Below are 26,910 nucleotides of genomic sequence, written 5' to 3' on the forward strand. Positions count from 1 at the left end.
AAATGCCCTCATTATAATACTTTGCTTGTCCCTCCAAAATAGCCAAAAAGGAGAGTACGACATTCTCCAATTCAACTCAGAACTGATGGCACATTACCTTAGTTTACTGCAGCTGCCAGAAAGCACCACTCTAGAGCTCAGTTCCAGGACTAGGCTGGTATATCTATCTGCCTTTGCCTTTTGTGGGTTGTAAGCCTTAAACCCAACTCTTTCAAGACTCTTCCCAAAGCATAAAGACCAGGTCAGAGAATGTGAATGATGAATTACCTTACAGCTAGAAAGCAACCCACGATCACAGTTCCTAACACTGTCTTGAAAAGACATAAACTGAACCCATAAGGCTCATGCTGGTAGGTCTTATCTCCGAAAGCCCCACCACAATCACACTAAAAGAGTAAGTTGTGAAAGAATACAGAGCACATTCCTTCAGAAAAATTTGCTTGTAGCCTACTTCTCAAAACAGATTTAAGGCGGTTCACCTTATAAAACAAAAACAAAAATAATTGTATCGTATCAATAAGAAGAGTCAGAATCAGAGACAATAAAATTAATCCAAGAAATCAAGACCACGAAAAATGCTTTCCTTGGATTTCTTTAGTGATATCTCTATTCACCAGAACTCCATCTCTACACTTTTACATCAGAGTCCTAATTATCTTCACCCTGGCATCCTTTCTAACTTATTCTCTAGAAAATGATTCCTTAGGCTTGATGTACAACCTGCTCAATCTAAAATACTTAATAGCCCACTTAAGGACTTTCCTAGGGATCTATGAGACATGAGCAAGTAATATTATTTAAATAATCTTCCCACTTTGCATGCAAATTCTCAACGTTGAATGGACAAAAATAATCCCAAGATACAAAGGACAGCCCACTCTTGGTGATGGTGATATGATGGTGGCCAAGGTGGTGACAATATGAGTCCGTTTATGTGTACGTGTATTGCATATAGGAACAGTGGGGCGAAGAGTGGGAACAGAGAAAGAGCTGGCTGTATGTGGTAGAGCTTTAGATTGATTTTTTTCAGCAACATTTATTAAAGTTATATCCCCCTCTCCTGCCATAGGCTGACACCCTAAATATGTGTTCAGCCAAAAGCAGTCTCTGATCATAGGGCCTCTCCAAACTCAAAATGGGCAAAAATCACAATTCAACGCACTCAGGATAACTTTGCCATGAGGATGGCAACATCCTGGGACTGGATGCAATGGTCAACTGATGTTCTAGAATGCTCTTATCCTTTGGATCAATCTGTCCATTCAGATTCGACCTACTGACAGGCTGAACTATCTTCCAGATCCTTCCTATCCACACTAAATGTCATTGCTAAATTATATGATATTAATTGATATTACTGGAATTGAGTGAATACAGCTTGCTAATTTGTCATACACATATGTTTGATAAACTTATTCTATTTATTATTTCCAGTACATCCTGGGAACTATATAGATGGTGCATTAACCATTTCAGGATACCTACTCACTGGTCGATTGGCTCCCATTAAAAACCATTCAGACATGGACTTTTATTTGGTTTTTCGCTTGTAGATTTGTCTTGTGGTAATGCAGTTATAATCTTTTATGAGTCTCCTTGGAAATTAAGGTAGGCCAGAAGTAAAAATACAGTGTGTGGCAATACAGTAGTTTTTTTTTTCTTTTTTAGCAAAACAACTGAGAAGTCGATGGGAGACAGGATTCTCAATATATGATTCTAGAGATGTAAGATCTCTAGAAAACACAGTTAAACGGCCCAAACTGCACAAAAACTTACAAAGAAAACTTTCAAAACTAGGAAAATGTTTTGATCGCTTGGTTCTAAGTATTTCAGTTAAGTATACATATAGCTGAGGTTTATTATGACCCTTGATGCTATGCTTAATCAGGTATCCTAAAACTAATACAAAGGAAGTCCAACAAAATAATACCAAAAGTTGATACCATTTCACTGTTCATTTAAGGACTCTGGTTTTCAGTGTAAATAAAAATAAAACAAAACTTTCAAATTCCAAGAGTATTCTCAGGAAAAAACTTTGAATACAAATAACTTTTTAAAATTCAAGAAAGTCAAATCTGTAACTCAAGAAAATGGATTTTAAAAACTACACAAATACAGATATCTCCAAATGAGTATTATCCATCAAAATATTTAACAGCTGTCTTAGGAAGTCTACATGAATTTTTTTTAATGCTGCTTTGTTATAAAGAATTATTTTTTTCCAATTTTCCTTTCAGAAGTGTTTTCAAATAATTTATATCCTTGTAATACTATCTCTGGTGTGGGACAGTTAAGAGATATACAGGAAAATGCCAGTTTTTAAATGTCTTTTTTAATGACATCAGAATTATGGATGGGGGGTAGACAGACAGATATAAACTGATGGATAATTTCCCTTACCTAAATGCCACACATACACAAATCTCAGCTATTGTGCAATAAGTTTCCTAAACAATATTCCAAGATAAATAACAGTAAGTTCCTGGGTCTACAGAACACACTTTTACAACATAAGTATTGAACGTGGTGCCAAAGCTAATTGTGCACAAGAGGAATAAGATTATAGTTACTCAAAACAATATAATCTGTGCATTAAAACAAATATTCTCAATTACTTAAAAAAAACCTGAATTTCACGCTCAGAGTTTTCCAGCCAAGAAGTAGAAGAATGAAGGGACTGACTAGCTATTTCAAAGAAAAGTTGCAATGACGTATTTCTAAATCATGGAGTTAACTTGAGGCTGCAATGAAATAATTTTGTCTGAATTAACTATAAGACAATTTTTATTTCCCCTTTAACTTAGCTAGTAGAAGGAAACATTAAGAAATAATACTTTGTGTGTAACATGAATGGTTTTACATCAGCAAATACAAAGAGATAAAGGGACATAGATTTTTATGGTAGTGAAATTCCAATGTAGATCTTTAAAGTCTCTGTTTACAACTGCCCTGCTTTCTTACTTATTCGTTTTCATGGTTCTTCAAATAAAATGTTCAAAACACAATTTATAACCTTACACTAACTCTTATGTCTATGTCCTTTCCACAACTGATCAATATTTTATACCTACATAAACTCACTATGAACATTTCGACAAATAAAATTCAAACTACTTTAGGTTAAGAAGGGTGTCATGATTTACACAGTCACAGCAATGAAATCTGAAGTCCTTATCGGTGTTTCTCAGACTTAAGCATACATCACAATTATCACCTAAGGTAAGGAACACAGATTGCTGGATCCCACACTCTGAATTTCTGATTTAGAAAGTCTGGGAGGGGCCTGATAATTTGCATTTCTAACAAGTTTCCAGGTGAGGCTGATGCTGAAGGTTAGGGGTTCCCACTGTGAGAACCTAACTCTTGTGCTAAAACATATTTAAAAACTAATATATAAATATATTTTTTCACCCACCTAGTAGCTGTAACATTTATAAGGACCAGGGATGTGGATTAATTTTCACACAAACCCCATTCTAATCCAAGCCAGATGCCTAATAGCCACACCAATATTAAAAGAAAACAGGAAAAAAAAAAAAAAAGACCGCTACCTTCATCACAGTGATTAGTTCAGTAGCAGAACTGCATCCCCCTTTGTTGTTAAGCATCATGGGCATTATTTCAATGCAACTGTTTCCTACTTGTTCCCACTCCTAGATCTTACCCTTCCACTGCCCAAAATGAAACCGTGCCAGGATTTATAATCCGAAAGACAAAAAGTGACAGGAAAATGGTACCATGCCTTTCTAATCCAGACACTTCCAGCATGTCCTGCCATCCCCGAATCTAACTTCTCATTATCTCCTACACACACACACACACACACACACACACACACACACACACACAGAGTTGTTGTTTAATCTTCTTAGCTGGAATGATCTGAACAAATGAAAAAGAAATAAAGACTTGGATATGGGATTAAAGGAATCCAGACTCCCCCATGTTAAGGAACAGCTCCTTCATAAGGCTCTATCTCCAATATTCCTCTATCCATAGAATCTCAGCCACTCTAAGATGTTCAGAAGTCAAAAGAGCAGTAAGTGAATTCTTGCCCTCCTCAAGGCCCCACCTCCTGCTGTCAGCCAAGCAGTAAGATCTGCCTGGAGTTTCAACATCTCTCTCAACATACACACACACCACCATCATCACCACCACCACCCCCTCAAGCGGGTTCTCTTTCCTTTGGGAAAGAGGGGCTGGGTAGAGAGGGGAAATTAAGATGCACAGAGGTAGGAGAAAGTGAAACTTTTCTGGCCTGAGCCAAAAAGGGAACTAGGAAGACAAGAAAGAAGAGTGGCAGATGGAGCGCTGGAGGGCCAAAGCTCACCCCTCCCAACCCCCTCCTGACCACCGCCTCAAACACTCAAGCCAGGAAAAACACAGCAGAGACAGTATAAAAAAGGCTGGGTCAGATCTCCTGCCTCCTTCCCCACACACCTGCCCATGGCACACACCACGTTCCCAGAGAGTTTAAGTATTCAAAGTCCCCTTGCACCCGCACCCACTCTGCAGTAAGTTCCAGGGTCTGCAGGGAAACCTCTGCAAACACTCATGCCCTTTGCCCAGGGACAGCCATTGACCTAGCAGTGCAGCGCTGGGGTCTAAACCCTGGAGTGATACCAAAAGCAGCAGTTGAGTGTCCAGCACACCCTGACCCTAGGAGAGCTGTAGCAGAGTGGTGGCCGCTGTCCCCTCCATAGCTGTTCTCTTAACCTTCCTACCATACCTCTGAGATCACAAAAGTTATGTTTCCTTTGTGGCACTGCCTGCTGGTCCCAGGAAATGAGGCACCTTTCAACCAGAGTCTGGGTGTGTATGTGAGTGAGTGTATCTTTCAATCCCGAAAGCCAAGGGTGCCAACTGCTGACAGGCAAAGGAACCTAGATCTGCTCTTGAGGACTTAAAAATCTCCAAATTAACAAGCTCGCCCTTCTCTCGGTCCTAACCGGCCCAGACCTGGGTTTTCCAGAGAACTGTCATTGTGTTCCTGTTGCAGCGAGCTGGTGTCCTGCCCCTGAGCCAAGACGCGCAGACTTGGCCATCCGTTCATTCATGCATTTGCTCATCCATTCACATAAACATGTCCCTTAATTGTGTCTGGCACCGAGAATCTTGCCTGCTATTTTCCCCTCCCCAAGTCAGTATTCATGGCAACGCTGGTGCAGAACGCAACTCAACTGTCACCCCACTTCCTGAGCCGGAAAACGAAGTCATGTAAGCATTCACTAAGAAGAAGAAGAAAAAAAAAAAAAAAGGAAAAGGTGGAGAAAAGGAGGAGGCGGGAGACGGAGAGGGATGGGGAGCTCACTGGGGTCACATTCGGAGCTTCCCTTCGGGGGAAACCACGGCACAGACACCGCGGCAATGCAAGGAGCCAAATCATTATTAAATCAAGGACTGCTAGAGCTCCGTTCCCCAGCGGGGATAAATCAAGTGCAAAGCCACTCGTTCGCAAGAGTGCAATGTTGCCGGCTCGACCCAACTCCCAGCCCCAGCCGAGGCGCTGGGGGAGCGGCTCGCAACCCAACCCGCAGCGCGCTCGCTGCCTCCTCACCGCTCCCAATAACGTGATGAAGTGTAAATCAAATACCACGCCGGGAGGGGCCCCGGAACGGCGCGAGTCGTGCATTTTCGCTCGCCAGCCTATGTTGCCCAAGAATCACAAGGTCACGATAGCGTCGCGATTGCACTCACCGTATACTCCTTGGCCAGAGATCCCTTCCAGGAGGACTGTCAGCAGCCACACGAGACCGTACACTAAATCCATCTTCACGTGAACATGAACATATCCAGCCCAGGGGGGATGCAGCGGGACCTTCCGGAGGCCGGCGGCCAGCCGAGCGCGCTCCACTCGCGCCCGGGCCGAGCCGAGGTGCCCAGGAACCGCTCGCCGAAGAAGGAAGCGCCGTCCGTCTGTCCTTCTCCGGCGGCGGCCGTGAGCGGAGCGCAGGAGCCCCGCACACCCCACACTCATGCACACACACACACACACACACACACGCACACACACACTCCCACAACACAATACCCCGACACACACTCACACGCACGCAGCACTCACACCGGGCGCCTGGGAAAATCGCAGGCGCCGGGGAGGAGCAGGGGGCGTGATGGGAAGGGGACCGGGAGGCGAAGTCTTCTTCAGGGTAGCGGGCTCGAGTCTCCGCAGCGACGGCGGCGGCGGCGCGCTGGGCTGGCGGCGGGCGCGGGCCAGGGGCCGGGGGTGCCGAGCGCTGCAAGCCTGACGCGGGCAGCCACGGAGCAGGAAGTGGCCTCTGACTCGCGGCACGGAGCAGGGGCTTCCTCGCCTGGATTCGCCTTTACAAAGTAACTCGCGAAGGTCCCCGGAGGAGCGTCAAGCGGCGGCAGCGGCCCGCCCGCCCGCAGTCCGGAGCCCCCAGCCCTGCTGTCTTGCCTTCCCCCATTCCATCAGTTGCCATTGCAACGCCAATCCTGTTACACGATACAGGCTCGCATCTCCGAGCGGGGAGAGGAGGAAGAGGAGGAGGAGGAAGAGGAGGAGTGGGGCCAGGGGGACGGGGGTGGGGAGACAGGGAAGGGAGGGGGGGATGGAGGGAGAAGGAGGAGAGGGACCGAAGAGGAGCAGAGTGTGCGTCTGGAGCTCTCTCGGGCACCAGCCTCAGCCGCCGCCGCCGCCGCCGCCACCACCGTTCTCCAAAATAGCCTTTAGTGCCCCGCCAGCGAAGAGAGGGCTCCGGGCGGCCGCACCGATTCCGGGAGCCGAAAGCAGAGTCCAGGCACCGCCACTTGCAAGGGAGGGAGAATGCCAAGCCGAGACCGGATCCGCACACACGTCTACGCGTGCCCACCGGCACCGCGCGCGTCCTTTTCGCTTCCGCGCCGCCCCCGCCAGGTGGAGGGGTGGGGGCGGTCGGGACAGGCGGGAGTTTAGAGCAGGGAGCCGCAGAAGGGGTTCCCCGCCTGGGCTAACGTAGTGCTGGCATCCAGAGGTGAACGCGGGAGCGGCCGCCTGAAGAGGACACCCGGCTGCGTGGCCGCCGCTCGGGCCCCAGCTGCGGCAGAGGTGTCGGGCCAGGCGGCGGAGCGCCCAGGGCTCGACGCCGGCCGGAATCCCTGGCTGTGCGCGGGGGTGCGCGCCGCGGAGGCGAGAGGAGGAGGAGGAGGAGGAGGGCGAAAGCGAAGCCGAGAGCGGGCGGACGGGCTGCCGGGCTGCCAGAGAGGGAGGCTGTGTGTGGTCACGTTGTGCGCTACGTGCTGAGAGCGCGAGCTGCTAGCCGCAGCTGGGCGACGTCAAAGCCGGGTGCGCGGCTCTGCCGCCTGCCTCCGCGCCTCCTCTGCCTCCTCTGCTCCGCCTTCGCTCTGCCTGCCTGTGTCAGCCGAGGAGCTCATCAGTATGGACAGCGCCAAGAGGCTCCGCGAGGCCGGCGGCATCCGGCCTCCAGCTTTCCCCGCCGAGGCCCTCCCCCGACTCCCTGGGAGCTCCGCGGCGGCTGACCACCGTTATCATGCCCGACGCCGCTGTTTGCGCTTGCACGCCGAAGGGCCGGCTGCCACCCTAGACCAGGGTAATTACAGCACACACCGTCTCCTCCCCGTCGCCCAAGGTCTTCCAGGACCCGTTCTACTTGACTAGAGGGCAGAACAGGCCAGGGCACTTAGAAATGGCACAGTTTCTTCCCCATTTCCGTCCTTTTTAAATGGAATTGTGGTCAGCACGGCAATGAAATGCCTCTCCTCTCTAGGAGAGGAGACACTGGGAGTTCAGAGCTTAGTTTATTTAATATGCAGTGTCTCCTACTAAAGTTGACTGCTTTGAAAATCTTTTCTCTTTTGTGAAAGACAGTGTCTCACAGGGGCAGAGCTAGCTAGCTAGCTCTGATATTTGGGGAGCTTAAGAAATTCAGTTACAAAAGGATTAGAAAACTCGAGGCATCTTTACTTTGGAGCAAGTATAGAAATACTTAGCCCAATTTTAATAGGGAAAAACTGGGAATATAGTAGTGATTTGTGATTTGCTTCCATAACCACAATAATTAATGCTTCCTGCGTGCAATTCACTTTCTTGAATATATTCTTCACTATTCGAACAGCATATGGATAGGGAAGTAATAAAAATAGCTACAAACGTGCATTTATACGTGTGTTACAAAAGTAATTGCTATGAAAAATCTGGAGCATAGTATTCATTTATCTGCTCCCATAATAGATTAGTGCTGCAGTTCCCTCTCCCCCTGCTACTTCTGCTGTGGGGAGGGAACTCCAAGCAAGAGAAAATGAATAGTCCCCGTTGTTTCCACCAAGGTCCTTTATCTCACTTAAGTGAATTATGTATATCATCTTTGTAGGGTGGGATCTACTGCTTACCCTCTGGATTTCCAAGAATGGGATGGTGAACGCGTCCCAATGGACACTTCACTGAGTGTTGAGGACCCCTTCCTTATGAAATGCCACTTTCACATGGATGGAATTAAGTGTCATTTTAGAAGCAAAATTCAATGTGTGGCACTTCTGAAAAGAATGAGTGATGTTCACTCACTGGCCACTTGTATGGGGAGGGTGGGGGTGGGAATTGTCTTAAATTTCTGAAGATCTGTCTTTTAAAAAAAAAAATCATTCCTGCATAGTACAGCATAGCAGCTTCAAGGGGCAGTAAACTGCAACTCTCAGACAGCAGCTCACAATGTATATTGTCCATGAGACACTTGCAGATTTTAGCTGCTCATGTTCTGAAGTAGTATTTCACCTGCATGTTGGCACTATCCCTTTTTTTTAGGGGTGGGGGGACTCATATTGAATCATTTGCTCTTTGAGTGTTTGCAGGACTCTAGACTGAAATATCTTAATATCCCAGAATGTCAGTGTATCACATTTGCAAAGGAATCCAGACTAAGTGACTATCCCTAATGGGGATTATTTTCCTTAACTTTCAACATTAGGACGTTAGCTTCAGGGAGTCAGGGCCTCTATTTTCCACGTAGTGCACACCTCTGTCTAGGGAAGGACCCTACACCCATGGAACCCTCAGCAGTTTCTGAATGAACTATTCAGAGCTTGGAAAGAACGTGGACATTGTGGAATTTATTTCAGTTGAGGAAACAGCCAGGTGTATCTACTCTGGGCAAGGCCTAATTCTGGATATTGGACACTCAAAAATATGTCAGACAGAATCCCTTACTTTAAGAAACAGACAATCTAGTGGACAGAGTGTGTTGGTCAACACATGCGCTACTATCTCTGTTGACACGACAATTTTTATATAAGTAAACAAAATCCTAGGGCATAGGGTGGCAAACTCTATGTGCAACCATTAATTCAGTTAACATGACAGTAAAAATAAAAAATTGCACTGGATTTAATATAGGGGTTTTTGTTCCTATGAAAATCCTGGATAGATAATTTATGGAAAAAAATGGCCAGTTCAACCAATCAAGGTATTATTTTATAAATTTATTTTTATTTTTGATATTCAGCATTTTATATCTGCTCTGACCAAACAGGCCTGATGCATTCAGCCACACCTAGCACTAGCTACTGAAGGCCTCCAGGTGGTGAGCCTGAGCTGAGGCTTGAGGATGGGAAGGGAGATGGTTTATTAGAGGAGAGGAGCTCTAGAAGACAGGCCCAAGAGCTATAATGAAATCGGACCCAGGACACTCTGTGTAGCCCAATTAGAGCAGTTTCCTATAGGAGCAGTATAAATAACCTATGGAATACTAGCTTCTTGGATTTTGCATTGTGGATATAGATGTTGCTTCGAGCCCAAAGGAATCCCACATTATATTACTGCCAGGGCCCACTCAAGAGTATTCTTCTGTCTCTAACAAGAAGAACAATGAACACTTTATCATTTGCAATTACAGGGCCATGAAAATTTAGGGGCTCCCCTCTGACAACCCTAATTACCTTAACAATGTGTTGTAGTTTTATTGACTATGGTTTCTGTTTAATTTCTATCTCCATTTTCCAGTATGAGCATGACATTCCAACCTAGGTTGCATCAGAGAGGCAATGTCATAGAGGGAGTCAGGGCTCAGGACAAGATACACCAAGATAGTGGGACAGAAAAAAGAAAAACTAGTAACTCTGGAGATACAGCTGAGTAGGGAAAAATTGGAATATTAGTGACAAATCTTCCCTTTCTTTCTAATCTAGCTTCTTCCCACAAAGCCAATACAAGGCCTTGTATGTTATCTACGGTTACTCCCTGTTTCCTCCACTGGCCCTTTTAAATCGCATATACACTATTTCCTGTCCTGTTTACAAAACCAAACAAGAATGTAGAAATCATCAGGAGTACATAGGTAATCTCTCAGAAATTGTACACCCTAACCTGTTGCCCCACACTTCTTTGTGCTTGCTGTAGTCTTCTTGGTCACAGATTCCTGGTTTATATCACAGCTTATTGGGACTATAACCCACCCTGAATCATACCTTTCTTGTCTGTGTATATGTACCCCTGGCCTAATCCTTTTATCCTGAGGCTAAATCTATTTCTGACATTTCCAAAACCTGTTAGGGCAAACTCTATTGTTCTGTGGCTCAGACACGCACCTGAGACCCCATACTATCACTCCCTCAACCTCTGTCCAATGGACCAGTTCTCTTGAAAGCTAATCCACTCTGATTAAACCCTAAAATGGAACCATTCCTGTAGGATACAAAATCTTCTGTCCTGGTAAGTTTCCTCTAGCCAAGTGCCTTTCCACCTGGTTTTATTTTCTCCTCCTTAGTAATAGCTTTCAGGATGCAAGCTTAGAAATCTAAGGAGCATCACCTAGAATTGGCAGTTTCAGACAGTAAGACATGATTTACCTTCTGAGAGACAAAGCATAGTATTGGGGATTCTAGGTCTGGTCATTTCCAGGAAGCAGGTAGGGGACACTTGTTCACAAACAGCAGAACTGAGACAGACACTGGTGTTGAGTATGAGACAAGGATTTCATTTTGGGAAACAGGACTGTCCCTTAGCAAGGTTTTAGTGGGAACAAAAAGGGAAATGAGAACGGTAACTGCTAATATTCCAAACAAAGAAGCACAGCAAATCCCCATTGTATGGACTGAGAGAAGTCAAGGAGAGATATATGGCTTGAGGAAGCAACAAAATACCCCAAGGTTAATCCCTAGAGGTAGTAAATCCAGGGTCTAAATTAAAAAAAAAAAAAAAGGTACCTAGGAAAGGCTCATTATATTGATACTGTTTTGAGAAGATGCCAAGGTAATTTGTTACCAGATGATGGGGCTAAGGTCTCAGATATATTGTGGCTGCCAGTAAGGAGGACCTGAAGGACTCAGGAAAGTAGAGGAAGAGGCAGAAAACATGAGGCAAGGGTCTTTATAGTCTTGATATTCTATCTTCACCTTAAAAATAGCAAATCTTTGAGATTTTTTACTCATGTGGTCAAGAGCATTCTCCCTCATGTGCCCTCCTTCTTTAAGAAAGATATGCTAGTCAATAGATCTAGACTTCCAGGATTTTGTGAGCCACTCATGTTTTCTATAGTTTGTATCTTGAACCCACAATTATTTTTTAAAAGCGTACCCTCATATACCATAGCCTTGACAATTTTAGTAGCCCTGCCCTAGATTTATTCTTATTCTGGCACGTCTCCCTCGATTCTGACACTATTTCAGGAACAAAGATGCAGATTTGTTCCAGAGTAGAAGATGTTCAGTTCAGGGCAGTGTAACATAGTAGGTAAAGGTCTGAGCTTTGACATCAGACTGCCTTGGGCTTGAATCACTGATGTCACTCTGACCTTCACATTTCTCGTATTTCATAAAACAAAAAGAACAAGAGGTTACTAAGAGTTTAAGTAAAGTAATACACATGAAATAAATAGCTCAGCACCTGGCATATAGTGCTCAAATAATATATTATTACTCAATATTTTTATTGATAATTAGTTGTTAAAGAGCATTACTAGATGGGGCTAATAACTTGAATCACTTCCACTTTGAGGTTAGCTAACAGCTCAGAACCTTTGGTTTTAGAAGTATGATGAAGTGTTCTTTTCTCTAAAAAGCTTTACTTCACTTGCTTTCATTCAAAGTTCATCTGTCCCATTTCTGTCCAGTCACATTGAATTCTGAAGTCTTTTTACGGTTTATCTGTAATGGTTTGGCATTTCAGTACTTCAGCATAGCTTAATATCTTCTGAAAACTTGAAAATTTGAGAGTACAATTCTACTTCAAGATTATTTTTGAAAGTGCCACATCCCTGGATGTATCCTTGGAAAACTCCATAGCTTAAATATTAACACAGAGAAGTTTCTGCTTATCATTTTTGCTTGGGTTACTATCTTTTAATAACAGATTGGTATGAAGTAATGCTTACACTTCTAGGTCACCAGTAGTCTAGATTAAAGATCAACATCAAAGTTGGATTAGCAATTTTGTGGTGGAAATATAAAGAAACCCACTGTTTCTGACAAGGAAGTGATTTGATTAAGCCACAGATATGTTATAAAGGACTAGAAGAGAGTTGAACAAAAAATTTCCCCAAGATTCTACATTTGGAGCAGTTTATAGATGTGCATGTAATAGGAAATAAGGGAAAGGAAATTTGGGTCGTAATCAGAGCTGGGCTCATTTTGGCATCACTAATACAATTAATATAATATAATATGCCATAACAGAACAGAACAGAACATAATATGAACTTTAAACATTCTCTGTAGTTAAACTCGACCTGCTAATAAGCTACTCCTATCAACCAGTGGTTGGAAAAAGTCAAGGAAGCACAAAGCCTTCTTAGGTTTAAAATTTACCATCTTTTATCTAATTACCCAGTTTTTCAGGGTTTCTTTCACATGCTCTTCTTGTCCTCACTCCATGATTGTTGGTTCATGTTTTGTCCTTATATTAGGGATAGGTATCTTCTTTTATTGTTGTCTTCCGTTTGATCTTTAGGTGTTTACCATTAACCCTGCTACACCCATTGCTCTCATCTTCACCCATTGGCTTTGAGTGATAAGGACTCAGCTCTTGGCTCATTCCAACTTCAGGCTTCTTTCAGACTTCCTGCCATGGAGGAACTTTCTCATTCCCCTCTGGAGCCACCAGGAAAATCTAGATCTCCTCCACCCCACTCATATTAGGAAACTATATAGCATTACTCTTCATTCTCTCTTTACCTGTGTATACCATGTTGACATTTCTCCTCCTTTGTAGATTCCCTAATTTACACTCAAGGAGGTGTTTTCATTCAAGAGTTAAGACAAGATGCAAAAAATAAGTTTTCTCCACCATGGAATTCCTAAAGTGTATGAAGGTCACTAACCCCTTTCAGTCACAAGACAGGACAGGAAAGTCCCCCTCAGGAACATCCATTTCCCTATCTTCCAAATCTGCCATCTCTTTTTCCTTCCTCTCCCTGGGCTCTTCTACTCTCCCTGACCATAAGCCTCTCACCAGGCCAGAGGAAAGTTGACCATCTTTCCAAAAGAAACACGAAACGCATTTCAATCTTACATTCTTACTGTCTGCTTTATAGAAAAACTGCTGTGGTCTGACTTCTCCAAGCTAAAGCTTAATAATTTAAAGCCTAGGTCCTCCCAGAAAAAAAAAGAAAAAAAAAAAACACCTTTTTTCTTTCGAATGCCTGACACTTCTTTTTTCCCTGGTTTCTGCCCTTTCCCTGAAGGTACGCTCAGCTTCGATAAATGTGGAACCTTAGAGCAGCAAGAATTACAGGAAATGAGAAAGAAGTTGAATATAAGATAATATTTCAAAATATTAGTTATAGCTGCACACCCCAACCTTGTATAATTAGGTTAGTAAGGGGGTAGGACCATGTCCTGTCTCTTAATGGTGGCTCAGGAAAGAAAACATTATTATGCAAGTTCAAAGTTTTGGATCAGATCCAAAGAAGTGCAGGGTAGGGGGGTGGGAGGTTTCTAGGGGGCATTCATGAGAGGTGCCTTGAAGGAGGGAAAACTAAAAAGACAAAACCTGTGGGCAGGAAAGCAGTAACTAGGAGATTGAACAGTCAAGTATTCCAGCGTGCTACAAAACTGGCAAAGAAAATAAGACCAGCCAAACATGTGGCTGAGTAGTTTGAAAGTTAACCAGGAAGAATACAAGACAGAAGAGGGAAGGGAGGAAGAACCACAGGGACCATACCAGGTTGAATAGCGCCCCCTCCCATTGTTGTCTTCTCAGAATGTCAGAACTTCATTTGGAGGTAGGTTTTTAGCAGATGTTATTAGTTAAAATGGGACCATATTGGAATAGGGTGAGCCCTTAATTCAATATCACTGATGTCCTTAGAAGAAAAAGTACAGAAACAGACACACAGAGGAGAATACCGTGCAACAACAGAGGCAGAGGCTGGAGTGATGCATCTTCAACTTAAGGAAAATAGGGGATTTCTGATGCCACCAAGGGCTAAAAGAAAGGTGAGGACACATTCTCTCCTGGCACCTTCAGAGAGAGCACGGTCCTGCTGACACCTTGATTTTGGCCTTCTAGCCTCAAGAAGTTTTAAGAGAATAAATTTCTGTTGTTATAAGCCACCCAGTTTGTGGGACTTTGTTACAACAGCCACAGAAAACAAATACACGAGCTCACATTTGTGTCTTGGGCAAGAGTGTACACAAAACCCATTTGGCCGAGACCTCTGGGGTTGCTATTCAGATCCCTGCCTTTAGAAAGTGTTCTTCTAAATCTTTATGGAATCACTTTTCTAGCTCGGACAAATCAAGTAACCTCAGTAGTCCCTGCATTTCCAATACACAACATAATACTCATGAGAGCTAAAGGGAATTATGCTTGTTAAAATGTAGGTGATCATGTACTTTCTCAGGAAACTAGGAAGAACCAGGAAAACTCGATTTGAAGTTCTCCCATCTCAAGTTGACTCTGATGCAGCTACTCCCAAGTATGGGTGGGGAGCCTGGGATCTCCTGGAGAAGAATGGAAGGGAGGTAGTTCTGTCCTCTGTGCTGCATGTATCTGACAACATCCCTCTACTTCACGAAAGCAAGGAGGAGTTTTCAAACTTTCTTTTCTTGCCATTTATTCATCTCAACTCACAATAATAAATATATTTTCTGTCCTGACTCAGAACACACACACATATCCAAAACACATTTCTTTCTCATAATACAATTACCCCTTGCACAAAAGTATTTTGTTATCTTCTTTTCTAGTCTATTCAATTCCTTTCTCTTCTATATTATTTTATTTTTAAAAAGTATAGTCTGACCATACTAAATTTATTCTATACCTCCTTAGTGTGTAACTGATCATATTTAATGCAAATGCCTGTCTTTTGACATGCTGAAATGTTGCTTAAAATGTTGATAAAGAAATTCTCTAAAAATTCTGAAAAGAGCATACACTCTAACTCTCATGCCCTGAAACAATAAAAGTCTTGGATAGGCTTTGGAGAAGGGATAATTGTTAAAGATACACATTTTAAATGATATACTTCTTTACCTGTTTTGTATCCTTTTTTGTTTCATTCCACATATAGTGACATCTTTCTTGCACAATAAATGCTCATCTTCAATAGCATTTTTAATGACTGAACAACAATCCCACTGGCTGGATTCAGTGGAATCATCTAATCAAGTTCCCTTTGTTGGGCATTTGGTTTGTTTTAAAAGCTTATATTCTAATGGGATGAGATAGGTAATAACCAATAAACAAACAAATAAACAAGGATAATTGCAGATTGCAATAAGTACCTCAAAAAAGTGATGTAATAGTATACAAAAGGATTGGGGATTATGTTAGATAATATCATCAGGGAATGGATTTTGAGATAGACCTGGAAGACAAAAAGCCCACCTCATAAAGTTGTGAGGAGAGATCTACAGACACAGGGGAAAACAAGGGTTCTTGGAGTCTAATGCATTGAAGGAACAGAAAGATAGCTGTCTGGTAGTTAGGAACCAACTCATGAAGAACTCTGTAGGCCAGTGTAAAAAAAAAAAAGTCTTTATTCTCAGTGCAGGGGTAAGCCTCTAGATAACTCAGAGTGATAGAAAGAAAAATAGAGACAAAGAGAGAAAAAGAATGAGAGAGAGAGAGAGAGAGAGAGAGAGAGAGACTATCCCAAGAGGGAAAAGTAGTCAACAAGTATACTGGGCATGAGTATGAATGACTAAATCCGTTTGGGCACTGATCATATGAAACTTACAGTCAAATTCAGAGCTTATTTATTTATTTTAGGGTTTTTTTTTTTAATGTTTCAAGTTTTTATTTAAATTCTAGTTAGTTAACATGTAGTATGATCTTGGTTTCAGGAGCAGAATTTAGTGATTCATCACTTACATATAACATCCAGTGCTCAATACAAGTCTCCACCTTAATGCTCATCACCTATTTAACCTATCTCCCCACCCAACTCCCCTCCTTCAACCCTCAGTTTGTTTTCTTTAGTTAAGAGATTCTTAAGGTTTGTTTCCCTGCTTTTTTTTCCTTCCCCTATGTTTATCTGTTCTGTTTCTTAAATTCCACATATGAGTGAAATCATATGGTATTTATATCTCTCTGACTTATTTTGCTTAGCATAATGCACTCTAGCTCCATCCACATCGTTGCATATAGCAAGATTTATTTTTTATGGCTGAGTAATATTCCATTGTATATATGTACTACCTCTTCTTTCTCCATTCACCAATCAATGGCCATTTGGGCTCTTTCCATAATTTGGCTATTACTGATAATGCTGCTATAAATATCAGGGTGCATGTGTCCCTTCAAATCAGTGTTTTTGTATCCTTTGGGTAAATACTTAGTAGTGCAATTGCTGAGGCATAGGGTAGTTCTATTTGTAGAGGAACCTCCATACTATTTTCCAAAGTGGCTGCACTAGTTTGCATTCCCACCACTAGTGTAAGAGGGTTCCCCTTTCTCTGCATCTTCGCCAACTTCTGTTGTTTCCTTTGGTTTTAGTAGTAGGTTTTAGTATAATTACAATTATTTTATGATAATTTTAAACTTGGGTTTCTTGTAGTGATCTTGTAGTTAGGGTTCTCCTGAGAAACACGACCAATACAATATATATAATAAGACATCTAAGCCATTTAAAATTGATACACTCAGTCTTTGAAATCACAGTATGAGGTAGGAACCTATCATTATCCAGTCAATAGATGAGGAAACTGAGACACAGAGGGCTTATTATGTTGAAATACCTTTGTGTTTCAGTAAAAAACCCACACTTGTAATAATATATAAGACTTTAATAAAGTACCATACAAAGTTACTAATAATTTTATTTAGAATTTTCTTGTCCTTGAAGCCCTTTGGTAACTCATTTATACTCTTATTTGAAACTGGTCTGAATTTTTTTTTATTAACTAAGAAGTTTATAATTTTTGTGAACTCCAGAGTATGATAGAAATTATTACACAAAAAAGCTTACCTGCTAGTCATCTGGACCTGCATATTTTTGAAGGGCAGTCCCTGCTGGTCTATTCAATTAGTGGAATTATAGTAAGTAATGTATTTCTGAATGTTTACTAAAATACAATGTTATGAGTAGCAAAGTCTTAAAATTTGACAAATTTATGCTTACCTCACTTTTTTCATTCTCAAAATGTGTACTTTTATTTTCTTTGTGTGTATATAGATCAGTGTATATGTTTTGTAAGTTCTCAAGATTGCATTTTTTTTGTCTCTTCAATCTAGTAGCTTTCAAATTTTTCAATTATTCCATTTCATGCTTTCAAATTAATTAAGTCTTTGTGTTAGTTTTCACGTCTTCCTTATTCCTATCTCTTAGACTACTTGGGATAATTTTGGCATATCAGTTTTAGCTTCTCATAGTGAGTAATTAGTTTATCTGTGCTTATTCTTACCTATTTACTGATGAAAGTATTTAGATTTATACCTCTTGAACTGAGTATAGAATTTGCTGTTTCATTCTATTTTTGACATACCATATTGTCTCCTTTGTTAGTCTTAATGTAGATCATAATAAATAAATAAATGTAAGATACAAAGTCTTGTATATAAATATAAATATACAAAACCAATTTTCTTAATTATATTATATATATATATATATGTTCTATATTTTAATAATATTTTGATGCCTGTTGCATCAAAACGTATTTTGTCATTCATTATTGCAGAGGAGAGGTCTGAGGCCAGCTTGATTTTTTAGTTACTACAGATATTTGCTTTTCCTCCCTAGGCAGTTTCAGTGTTTTTACTTCATGCTTGTGATTCATGTATTTTATCAGGATGTATCTGGATAAGGATTTTTCCCAGAAATTATACCTTATGTGTAGTTAGTCCTTTCTTACCCTTGAAATGTTTTCTCTTATTTATGTCTCCTCTGTTTAGTCTGGTTATCCTCTTTGGGAACAACTACTCTTTACTTTATCTTTACTATTTTTTTTTCTATCCATATACATTCATTTTGACATATACTATGTGTGTATTCACTTTCTTTCATCAAATCTGTCATTTTTCTCTGTGTTCTGGGAAACTTCCCATGCTTCTGGTCCACATCGCTGCTTTGATTTTCCACAGCAGTGGATATCCACATCAGGCTCAAATGGAAATTTTATCCTTATCATTAATTTATAATTGTCCTAGAAGCCCTTTGATAACTCACTTATTGCTTTCTTTTCCTCATCCCATTTTCTTCTGTCTTTGCCTGATACTGGTGAGGCCCTAAACCTTGTCATATAAGTAATCATAATTTTCTTCTAGATCTTGCAATAAATTATTGTCAGGGATGCACTCGTCTTTGTGCTATTCCCTTTCTCTTTTGCTGCAGTAATTTTTTATTAGCCCAATGCCAATTTTTCTTCTTAAAGGGAATTTAGATCTATCAGGATGTAATTTTCTTACAGAAAATATGGATTGGTTAGGTCCTGCTCCCTTTCTACTTGAGTAATGTTGAAATTCTCTTTGGAGGGTCGTAGTAAAGGACAGACAACAGGAGCCTTAATAAGGAGCCGGCCGTGTACAATTGTCTATTACTTCAGGGAATTTTTCTACTAGTTGCATAATCTGCTTTTCTGATTCAAAACAAAGAAAATAGGTAAAGATTATAATTCCCAGCCTGAAGAATGGGATTTCTTTTATATCTTTCCCCTCTTCAGTGCTCACTTATAGTACCTATACTTTCCAGAATACATGTATTATGGTACTTCCTCTGCAAATAGTACCTGAAATGTGCCATTTAGTTGGAGAATGGATAAAGCACCTTTCTTAGTTGTGTGTGTGTGTGTGTGTGTGTGTGTGTGTGTTTCAATCTCTTGACTTCACTCAAGAATTAAATCCACAGTTGTTTCCTTTTCTTTTCTTTCTTCTCCCCCTCAAAGATTTCAATTTCTATTTTAAGCATGCCAATTTCTCACAGATTCTAGCCTAAGGTTGTGTCTGTTTCACTTACTTATTAACTCCTGTCTTTTTCTGCATGTTTTCCCATAGGGAGAAGGCTGCATTGGTGCCTGTTAGCCACACGTTATTTAAATGGGGATTAATACATTTAATTTTCTAAACTTATTTCACTTTAGGTTATTTTCTCTACTTCCATTCTGTAGGCAACCCAGAATGACTGGTATCATTCTTCATAATGTTTCTTGGTAGTCGTAAAGAAATTTCCTTGATTTGTATTCTTTATGTTATTTTGAATTCTGTTAATTAAACTGTCCTTATCACTTACAGGAGACCTATAAAGATAATGACGGAATCACATTAAAAATCTTTTAAAATACAAATCTCACTCTAGAGCAAAAGAGATGAAATGGAGGTGAATTCAACACATATCATCAACTTTGAAAGTGGGAGAATTCTTATTTCCAAATCTTGGAGAAAATACTCATAACCATGAAGGAATACAAAATCCCCGATTCAATATGTTTCAAATTTCTATTTTCTTTTTCACCAACTTCACATAAAATAAAAGGAATCAAAAACACAAAACATGAGTTAAAAGTTATTAGATGGGTGGAGATATTAATTCATTCCAAACATTTGTTAAATCCTTATACAGGAAAGTGTAGCATTTGTAGAAGTCTCTGGCCTTAGTTTCTTGGTCCAACCTGGAGGTCACCTGCAGTTTTAATGAGGAATTCATTGAATGAATGAATGGCTTCCTACCTCAAACACCTCAGCCTGAAGGCTTTCTCTAGCTGTAGAAACACAATAGTTCTGAGACCAAGGAGCAGGTCAGAGATGTAAGGGAGTTAATGCCCACAGAAGCAACCTTCAAACAATAAGGGACATTTGTTCGTTAATAACTTCTTCACTCCTTGGTTGGGAAATTCTCTGAGAATAGTCAGCAAGTCTCAGCCCCAGTTGTCCACAACAGTGCCCATTCATGAACGCATCTTTTATTGACTTTCTTCCCTATATGATTTCACTTTCCTAATAATGCTTCCTAGGACCGAGTTCTGCTTTTTGGGGAACCCCATATAAGAAAAGAGGCAAGTCCCAGAGTCATAGTGATAGCAAATAAATGCTAGGAAGAGGTATCAGTCAAGGCATGTAGTGTTTCACCAAATGTTTGTTCCAAATCATTGTTTTTTTTAAGTGTTTTATTTTTTCCCCAAGCCATTGTTTTATACAATTATAACAGTGCTAATTTTCCATGTAAAATCCTCATGCCAGGAAGCCAACAATACTTAATGACTCAGCTATCTGCCTTGTGTCATTTAAAAAAAATCTTTTTTTATTTTGAAAATTTTTAAATACTTTAAAGTTCTAAATTACTAAAAAATTCTAAAATGACCCAAATATTCTGTCATCTAACTCCTATTTTAGTCCATATCTTATCTTTAATAACAGCTAGATATATTTAAGATGTATGACATGATGATTTCATATACATCTACATAATGAAATAATTACCACATTCAAACTAAAACACATTATGTCTCACATACTTATTATTTTTGGTGATAAGAGCACCTAAAATCTACTCTCTTAGTAAATTTACATGATTCAATACAGTTTTATTAACTATAGTCATCATGCTGTACACTAGATCTCTAGAATTATTCATCCTACAAAATAATGAACTCTGTAACCTTTAACAAGCATCTCCCCATCTCTTCTCCCCACCCGCAGCCCCTGCTAACCACTGTTCTTTCTATTGTCTGCTTTCACAGATTTGATGTTTTTAGCTTCCACATACAAGTGAGGCCATCCAGGTTTTTTTTGTTTTTTTTTTTTTCTGTGTCTGGCATATTTCACTTAGCATAATGTCCTCCAGATTCATCCATATTGTTGCAAAAGCTAGCATCTCCTTTTTGTTAAGACAAAATAATATTTCATATATATATATATATATATATATATATATATAATATTTTATCCATTCATCTTTCGATAACCACTTAAATTGTTTCCATTTCTTGGCTGTTGTGAATAAGGCTGCAACTGTCATCCAATTTCAATAAATACCAATATTTACCCTGCTTTATTTACATATCTTACTCTATTTGTTTTATAAAATGTTCATGTTCTGTATGCCATATACATACAGAAAACTGCAGGTACTGTAGACCTATAGCAAAATGAATTTTCTCAAACTGAACACACTTGCGGACCCAGTGCCCAGATAAAACAAATAGAATATTACCAACACTCCCCTTTTCTCCCTCCCAATGTACACACTCCTTTTCAGCTACTACTCAGGCTAACAAAGATTAACCCTATTCTAACATGCATGAGTCTTTTAAGTGAATTGCACATATCCTGTCATTTTACTTTATTGTATATTATTAAGTCTAATTTAAAGACAAATCGATCCCCAACCCCACCATATTTTACATACAACGTAATAAAATTTTTTCCAAAAATTTTGTTGTAAAATGCTTTCCTCAATTCAAAATGAACTAAAACCTGGATTTAGTGAATTAAATAGAGATGTATAATAAGCAGGTAAAAAATATTTTTTTAACTATATGAGTTTGAACTAAGGGGGGGAACTAGTATTTTACACTCAAAGATCATACAAGAAATACACTGACTTGTTGAGAGTCGCTACCCTTTCCCACTTTGAACGGGATTATTTTGCTAAAAAACCTTACAATTCCATTAATAATTTATAATACTGAAGTATTACATTCTAACTTTAACCTAAGTTTGCAAGTAATTGTTTCATTTGGATTTAAGTCATAATCGATGTTGACAGTTTTATTTTAGGATGACTAGAGGCATTTCAGAATGATAATTTCCTTTTTATTAGGATACATCTGTTGATTAAAAAACTAGTTTTGAATTTATAAAGTGCTCAAAGTAATTAATTTTAACAGTGACATAATGCAGTGCATTGCTGGAGTACCGATTCTCTACAATACGGAATATTTCCATATTCACCAGGTACTTCCTTATGGACAAATGTCAAAAGGAGCCAAGTATTATAGTATCTGACTCAGTACTATCTTTTCAGTTAAAATGTTGCCTTGTTAATACAGATATAAAGAACTAATACTAAACTTCATCAAGCTACTTACTGTCATTTCAGAATAATGCCTGGCTTTTATATTCCTTTTACATTTTGATTATTAATTTTCTAAAGGGAAATTAAATTGTAAATAAGAAATTGATAAAAACATATCTGACTAATCATTATCATTTAAGAAATTCTAGGTGCATAATAAAATTTTCACGGTTTTCCTCCTTTAATTGTATGGATCAAATACATATCCCGACTATTCAAATAACATCATTATCATTTTTAGTTAATAAAATATTCACATAACACAAAATATTGATTTCTTACACATTGTTAAAAATAATAAACACAAAATAAATTACACACAAGATTCTTAAGTATTGAAAATAATTTATAGAGATTATTACTTTGACCTTATTTTCAAACTATTGGAAGACTTCATTTTCAGAAACAAACTTCCAGAATGCAGAACTGAAAATTCTTTCATTTACCTTGTTTATACTACAGATAACGTATACTTGCCATTTATTTTGTTACTTTATCAAACACCTAAAATATACACACTGCTCCACCAAATTCATTTGCTCAGAGATATCCAACCTATCCATCTTAATCAACCAGTGAAGAAGATATTTAAGAGTATATATAGTATTTATAGGGATGTTGCAAAACAAACAAACAAAAGAAGTGATATAATAAAAGTGGCATTAATCTTCTAGCTCTTAAATAATAATTCTAACACTGGAATTATACAGAAATGAAAAAACAAAACCAATTTTTAAAATGAATTTGTTCTTTCTTAAGTACCATTTTTGTCATATCCAGTTTGACCCTATTTAGTGATGGGTAGGGTGGAATTTTGTTCCTGGGAATGGCAGTCTAAGTAATTTCGGTCAATACTGTCACAGACAGCGTAATTAGAAAGTTGAAATGTGACTTTCTGCACATGTATACCTTTATCTATATCCATCTATTTGTCTATCTGTCTGTCTGTGTAGATGACAGAGGACTAGCAATGCAGTGAGAATTTCAAGACCAAGATCTGAGTAAAGAGGAAAACCCAATGCAGCAAGTCCAGCATTTGTATCCACTTTTCCTGAAGAATAATTAGCATATTCCTGAAGAAGTGAGTGAGGAACTGAAAAGCTAAGCAAAATTTTCAACAAACTCGAGGACCAAGATGGGCAGAATTTGTGATTTAGAGCCACCAAAAAACAGAGTCTGATAAAATACCCTGTTTGAATTGGAACCCCAAAGGACCACGAGTGAGGAGTAAGGATGAAACTGAAATAGACTAGCCCTCACTGAATCACAGCTTTGAATCAACTCCAACACGTATTGGATTAAGGTGATCTGGAATTGCTGATGCACAGGCTGCATGCCAGAGACAACTATAAATTCTCTCTAGAGAAAGGCAATATCATCTTAGGTCTCAAATAAGTCCTACAAAGATATGAAGAAATAAGACAAAGTGGTAATTATGGGCCAAATTGTGTCCCTGCAGATTCATATGTTGAAGCCCTAACCCCTGATACCTCAGAATTTAACTGTTTATAGATAGGATCTGGTCTATAAATAGATAATTAAGGTAAAATGCAGTTGTATGGATAGGACCGAATCCAGTATAATTTATGTCCTTCTGAAAAGGAAGATTAAGACATAAACACATACAAAGGAAAAACATGTGAAGATGCCAGAGGAAGATGGCCATCCACACGCCAAGGAAAGAGGCTTCAGAAAGAACCAAACATGCCAACGCTTTGATCTTGGACTTCTAGCCTGTATGACTATGAGATAATATATTTCTGTTCTGTAAGCCATCTAGCCTGTGATACTTTCTGGGGACAGCCCTAGCTCACTTTTACAATGGTCAAAGTCCAAGAGAAACAACATAAAATAGAAATATCTACAGTATTTACAGGGAGTCTAGATAATAGAGATTCAACCACTGGCTTAAAAAAATAAAAGATTACACTTTGCAGAGCCTGGGTGACTCTACAACTGAAAAATTCAGAAACTGATATTAAGAACTCAAAGATGAGTTTAATAATGTATTTGATACAGATGAAGACAGAATAGTGAAATGAATGAAAGTTCAAAAAAATTCTAGAATAGGACATAAAAAGTAAAAAAGATGGGATATATAGAAGAAAGCATATGAAATAAGTGAGTAAAAGAAAGAAGTTCTATGCAATATTACTGGATCCAAGGGGGAAAAAAGAAATATTAAAAGCTTGATATAATAGCTGAGAACTTAAAAACCTGATGATGATATAAAAGTCTCAGGTTAAGAAGCAAGTGAAGAAAGTGTACCTACACATAACAAGGTAAATGTGCTAAAAACAATAAGAAAAAAGACAAAGTATAAAAACATCCAGGGAAAAAAGACAAATTACCCAAAAAAGTCACAACAGGGTTGAAGCCAGATTCCTTAAACAGAAGAACAAAACCAAAACCATATTGGAATGAAATAATATCTTCAAAGTATTAAAATAAGTTAAACATTCTATACACAGAGAAAATATTCTTCAAAAATGAAGTGAAGAGGTTTTGGTAATAGAAAAAATGGTTATTCTTACAATAACATAAAATGCAAGATAAAACTGCACTAAAATGTCATTTCTTATCTATCAGAATACCAAACATTGAAGTTTGACATGTTACGTTAGCAAGGCTTAGGGAACAGGTACTAGCATATAGTACAAAATCACTCAAACATGGAGGGAATTAGGTAATTTGGCAAAACTACATATGCATTTTTCCTATATCAAGAAATTCTTCTTCTAGAAATCTATACTAAATACATACTGACAAAATACATAAAAAGACGTATACGCAAGAAACTATTGCAGTAATATTTATAATGGCAGAAGAATAGAATAAAACTACATATCCACTAACAGGGGCTGTGTGAATAAACTACGGTGTGATATTTAGCTGGGGATAGTTTCAAGCTATGAAAATATGGCCTAGTTTATTCTAGCTGCTTATAGTAAAATTTGAGAGAAAGACATGAATTGAGAAAAGAATTGTTAAATAAGTAAAACCTAGAGGTGATAATTTGAAAACTTACCAGTCCTTCCAGATAGCAAAGGAAGTCAAAATTAAGAAATTCACTATCAGGAAAGTACTGTAGAGAAAATACTGAGGATGTGACCCCAAAGTCCTCTCCTGAAACATCAGAGAGCAGAATATTTTGTCCCACCATGTGACTCTGAGAGATAAGGAGTATGACTCAAAGATCCCCTGGATTACAGCGTGGCCTCTAGGAAAGGAGAGCAGTGTCCCTCAACTATATCGGCCCAAGCAGAAATTGAGAAGGGATTATTTAAGTAAGATCTCTGGGAGGAATCCTTTCACAATTTATACAAGTATCGAATCATCAGGTTGTGTACTTTAAATATCCTACAATTTTACTGGTCAGCTATACCTCAGTAAAGCTGAAAAAATCTCTTGATTAGTCTCTTGTCTAATGAAGTTAATTCCTCTGACATACACACAAGACAGAAAGTTCTTCAAATTTTTATGACAGCAGAAATATTTCCAATCTAATCATGAGACAAACAGAAATTTCTAATAGAGGGGCATCCTACAAAATAACTGACTAGGACTCCTCACAACTGTCAAGGTCATCAAAAATAAGGAAAGTCTGAAAATGTTACAGCTAAGAGATGTCTACAGAAGCATGACAACTAAATGTAACATGGTATCCTAAATGGGATTATGTAATAGAAAAGTTACATTAGGCAAATACTGAGGAAACCTGACTAAAGTATGGATTTAAGTTAATAATAAAGTATCAATATTATTAATTGTAACAATTGTATTATATTAATGTAGGATGTCAGCAATATGAGAAACCAGGTATAGGGTAATCAGGAACCCTGTGTAGTATCTCCTTGTTTTCTATAAATGTAAAACTGTTTTTAAAAAGTCTATTTAAAATTATATAAGGATATATATAAAGAAGAAATATTACTATCTTGATAAAGTGGATATAATTGTGTATATAGAAAAACCTGTCTTGATTACGTTTTTCACTTTTTTATTGAGGTAAAATTCAATAACATAAAATTCACAATATTAAAGTGTACAATGCACTGATTTTTAGTATGTTCACAATGGTCTTCAGCCATCATCACTACCTAATTAAATAATGTTTTTGTCCCCCCAAAAAAGAAATCCCATACACATTGAGCAGTCATTCTATTTCTATTCTCCCTTTATTTCTATTTCTCCGTCTCCCCAGTCTCTGGAACTCAGTAATACTTTTGGTCTTTAGATTTGCCTATTTTGGTTGGACATTTCATGTAAATTGCATCATACAGTATGTGGACTTTTGTATCTCATTTTAAGTTAGGATAATGTTTTTTTTAACTTTTTAATGTTTATTTTTTGAGAGAGAGAGAGAGAGAGAGAGCAGGAGGCAGAGAGGGGCAGAGAGAGAGAAGGAGACAAGGAATCTGAATGAAGCAGGCTCCAGGCTCTGAGCTGTCAGCACAGAGCCAGTCGCAGAGCTGGAACCCACCAACAGTGAGATCATGACCTGAGC

General features: G+C 39.1%; 1 protein-coding gene and 1 long non-coding RNA gene across 3 annotated transcripts in view; one reads left to right on the forward strand and one right to left on the reverse strand.

Moving 5' to 3' along the window:
- MDGA2 (MAM domain containing glycosylphosphatidylinositol anchor 2) overlaps window positions 1-6,588 on the reverse strand; it is an 852,594-nt gene extending 846,006 nt beyond the window's left edge. For both annotated transcript variants that reach the window (XM_023255671.2, XR_002743071.2), the window contains exon 1: window positions 5,698-6,588. In XM_023255671.2, the coding sequence (XP_023111439.1) occupies window positions 5,698-5,977 (280 nt within the window). In that variant the 5' untranslated portion in view covers window positions 5,978-6,588. The remainder of the gene's footprint in view (window positions 1-5,697) is intronic.
- Window positions 6,589-7,332: 744 nt separating this feature from the next.
- Window positions 7,333-23,637, forward strand: LOC123386063. The gene is made up of 2 exons (XR_006599565.1): window positions 7,333-7,550; window positions 23,357-23,637. It is a non-coding gene; the product is annotated as an uncharacterized LOC123386063 (long non-coding RNA).
- The last annotated feature ends 3,273 nt before the right edge of the window (window positions 23,638-26,910 follow it).

The sequence above is a fragment of the Felis catus genome, chromosome B3, assembly GCF_018350175.1.
Source record: "Felis catus isolate Fca126 chromosome B3, F.catus_Fca126_mat1.0, whole genome shotgun sequence".
NCBI classification, from domain to species: domain Eukaryota; kingdom Metazoa; phylum Chordata; class Mammalia; order Carnivora; family Felidae; genus Felis; species Felis catus.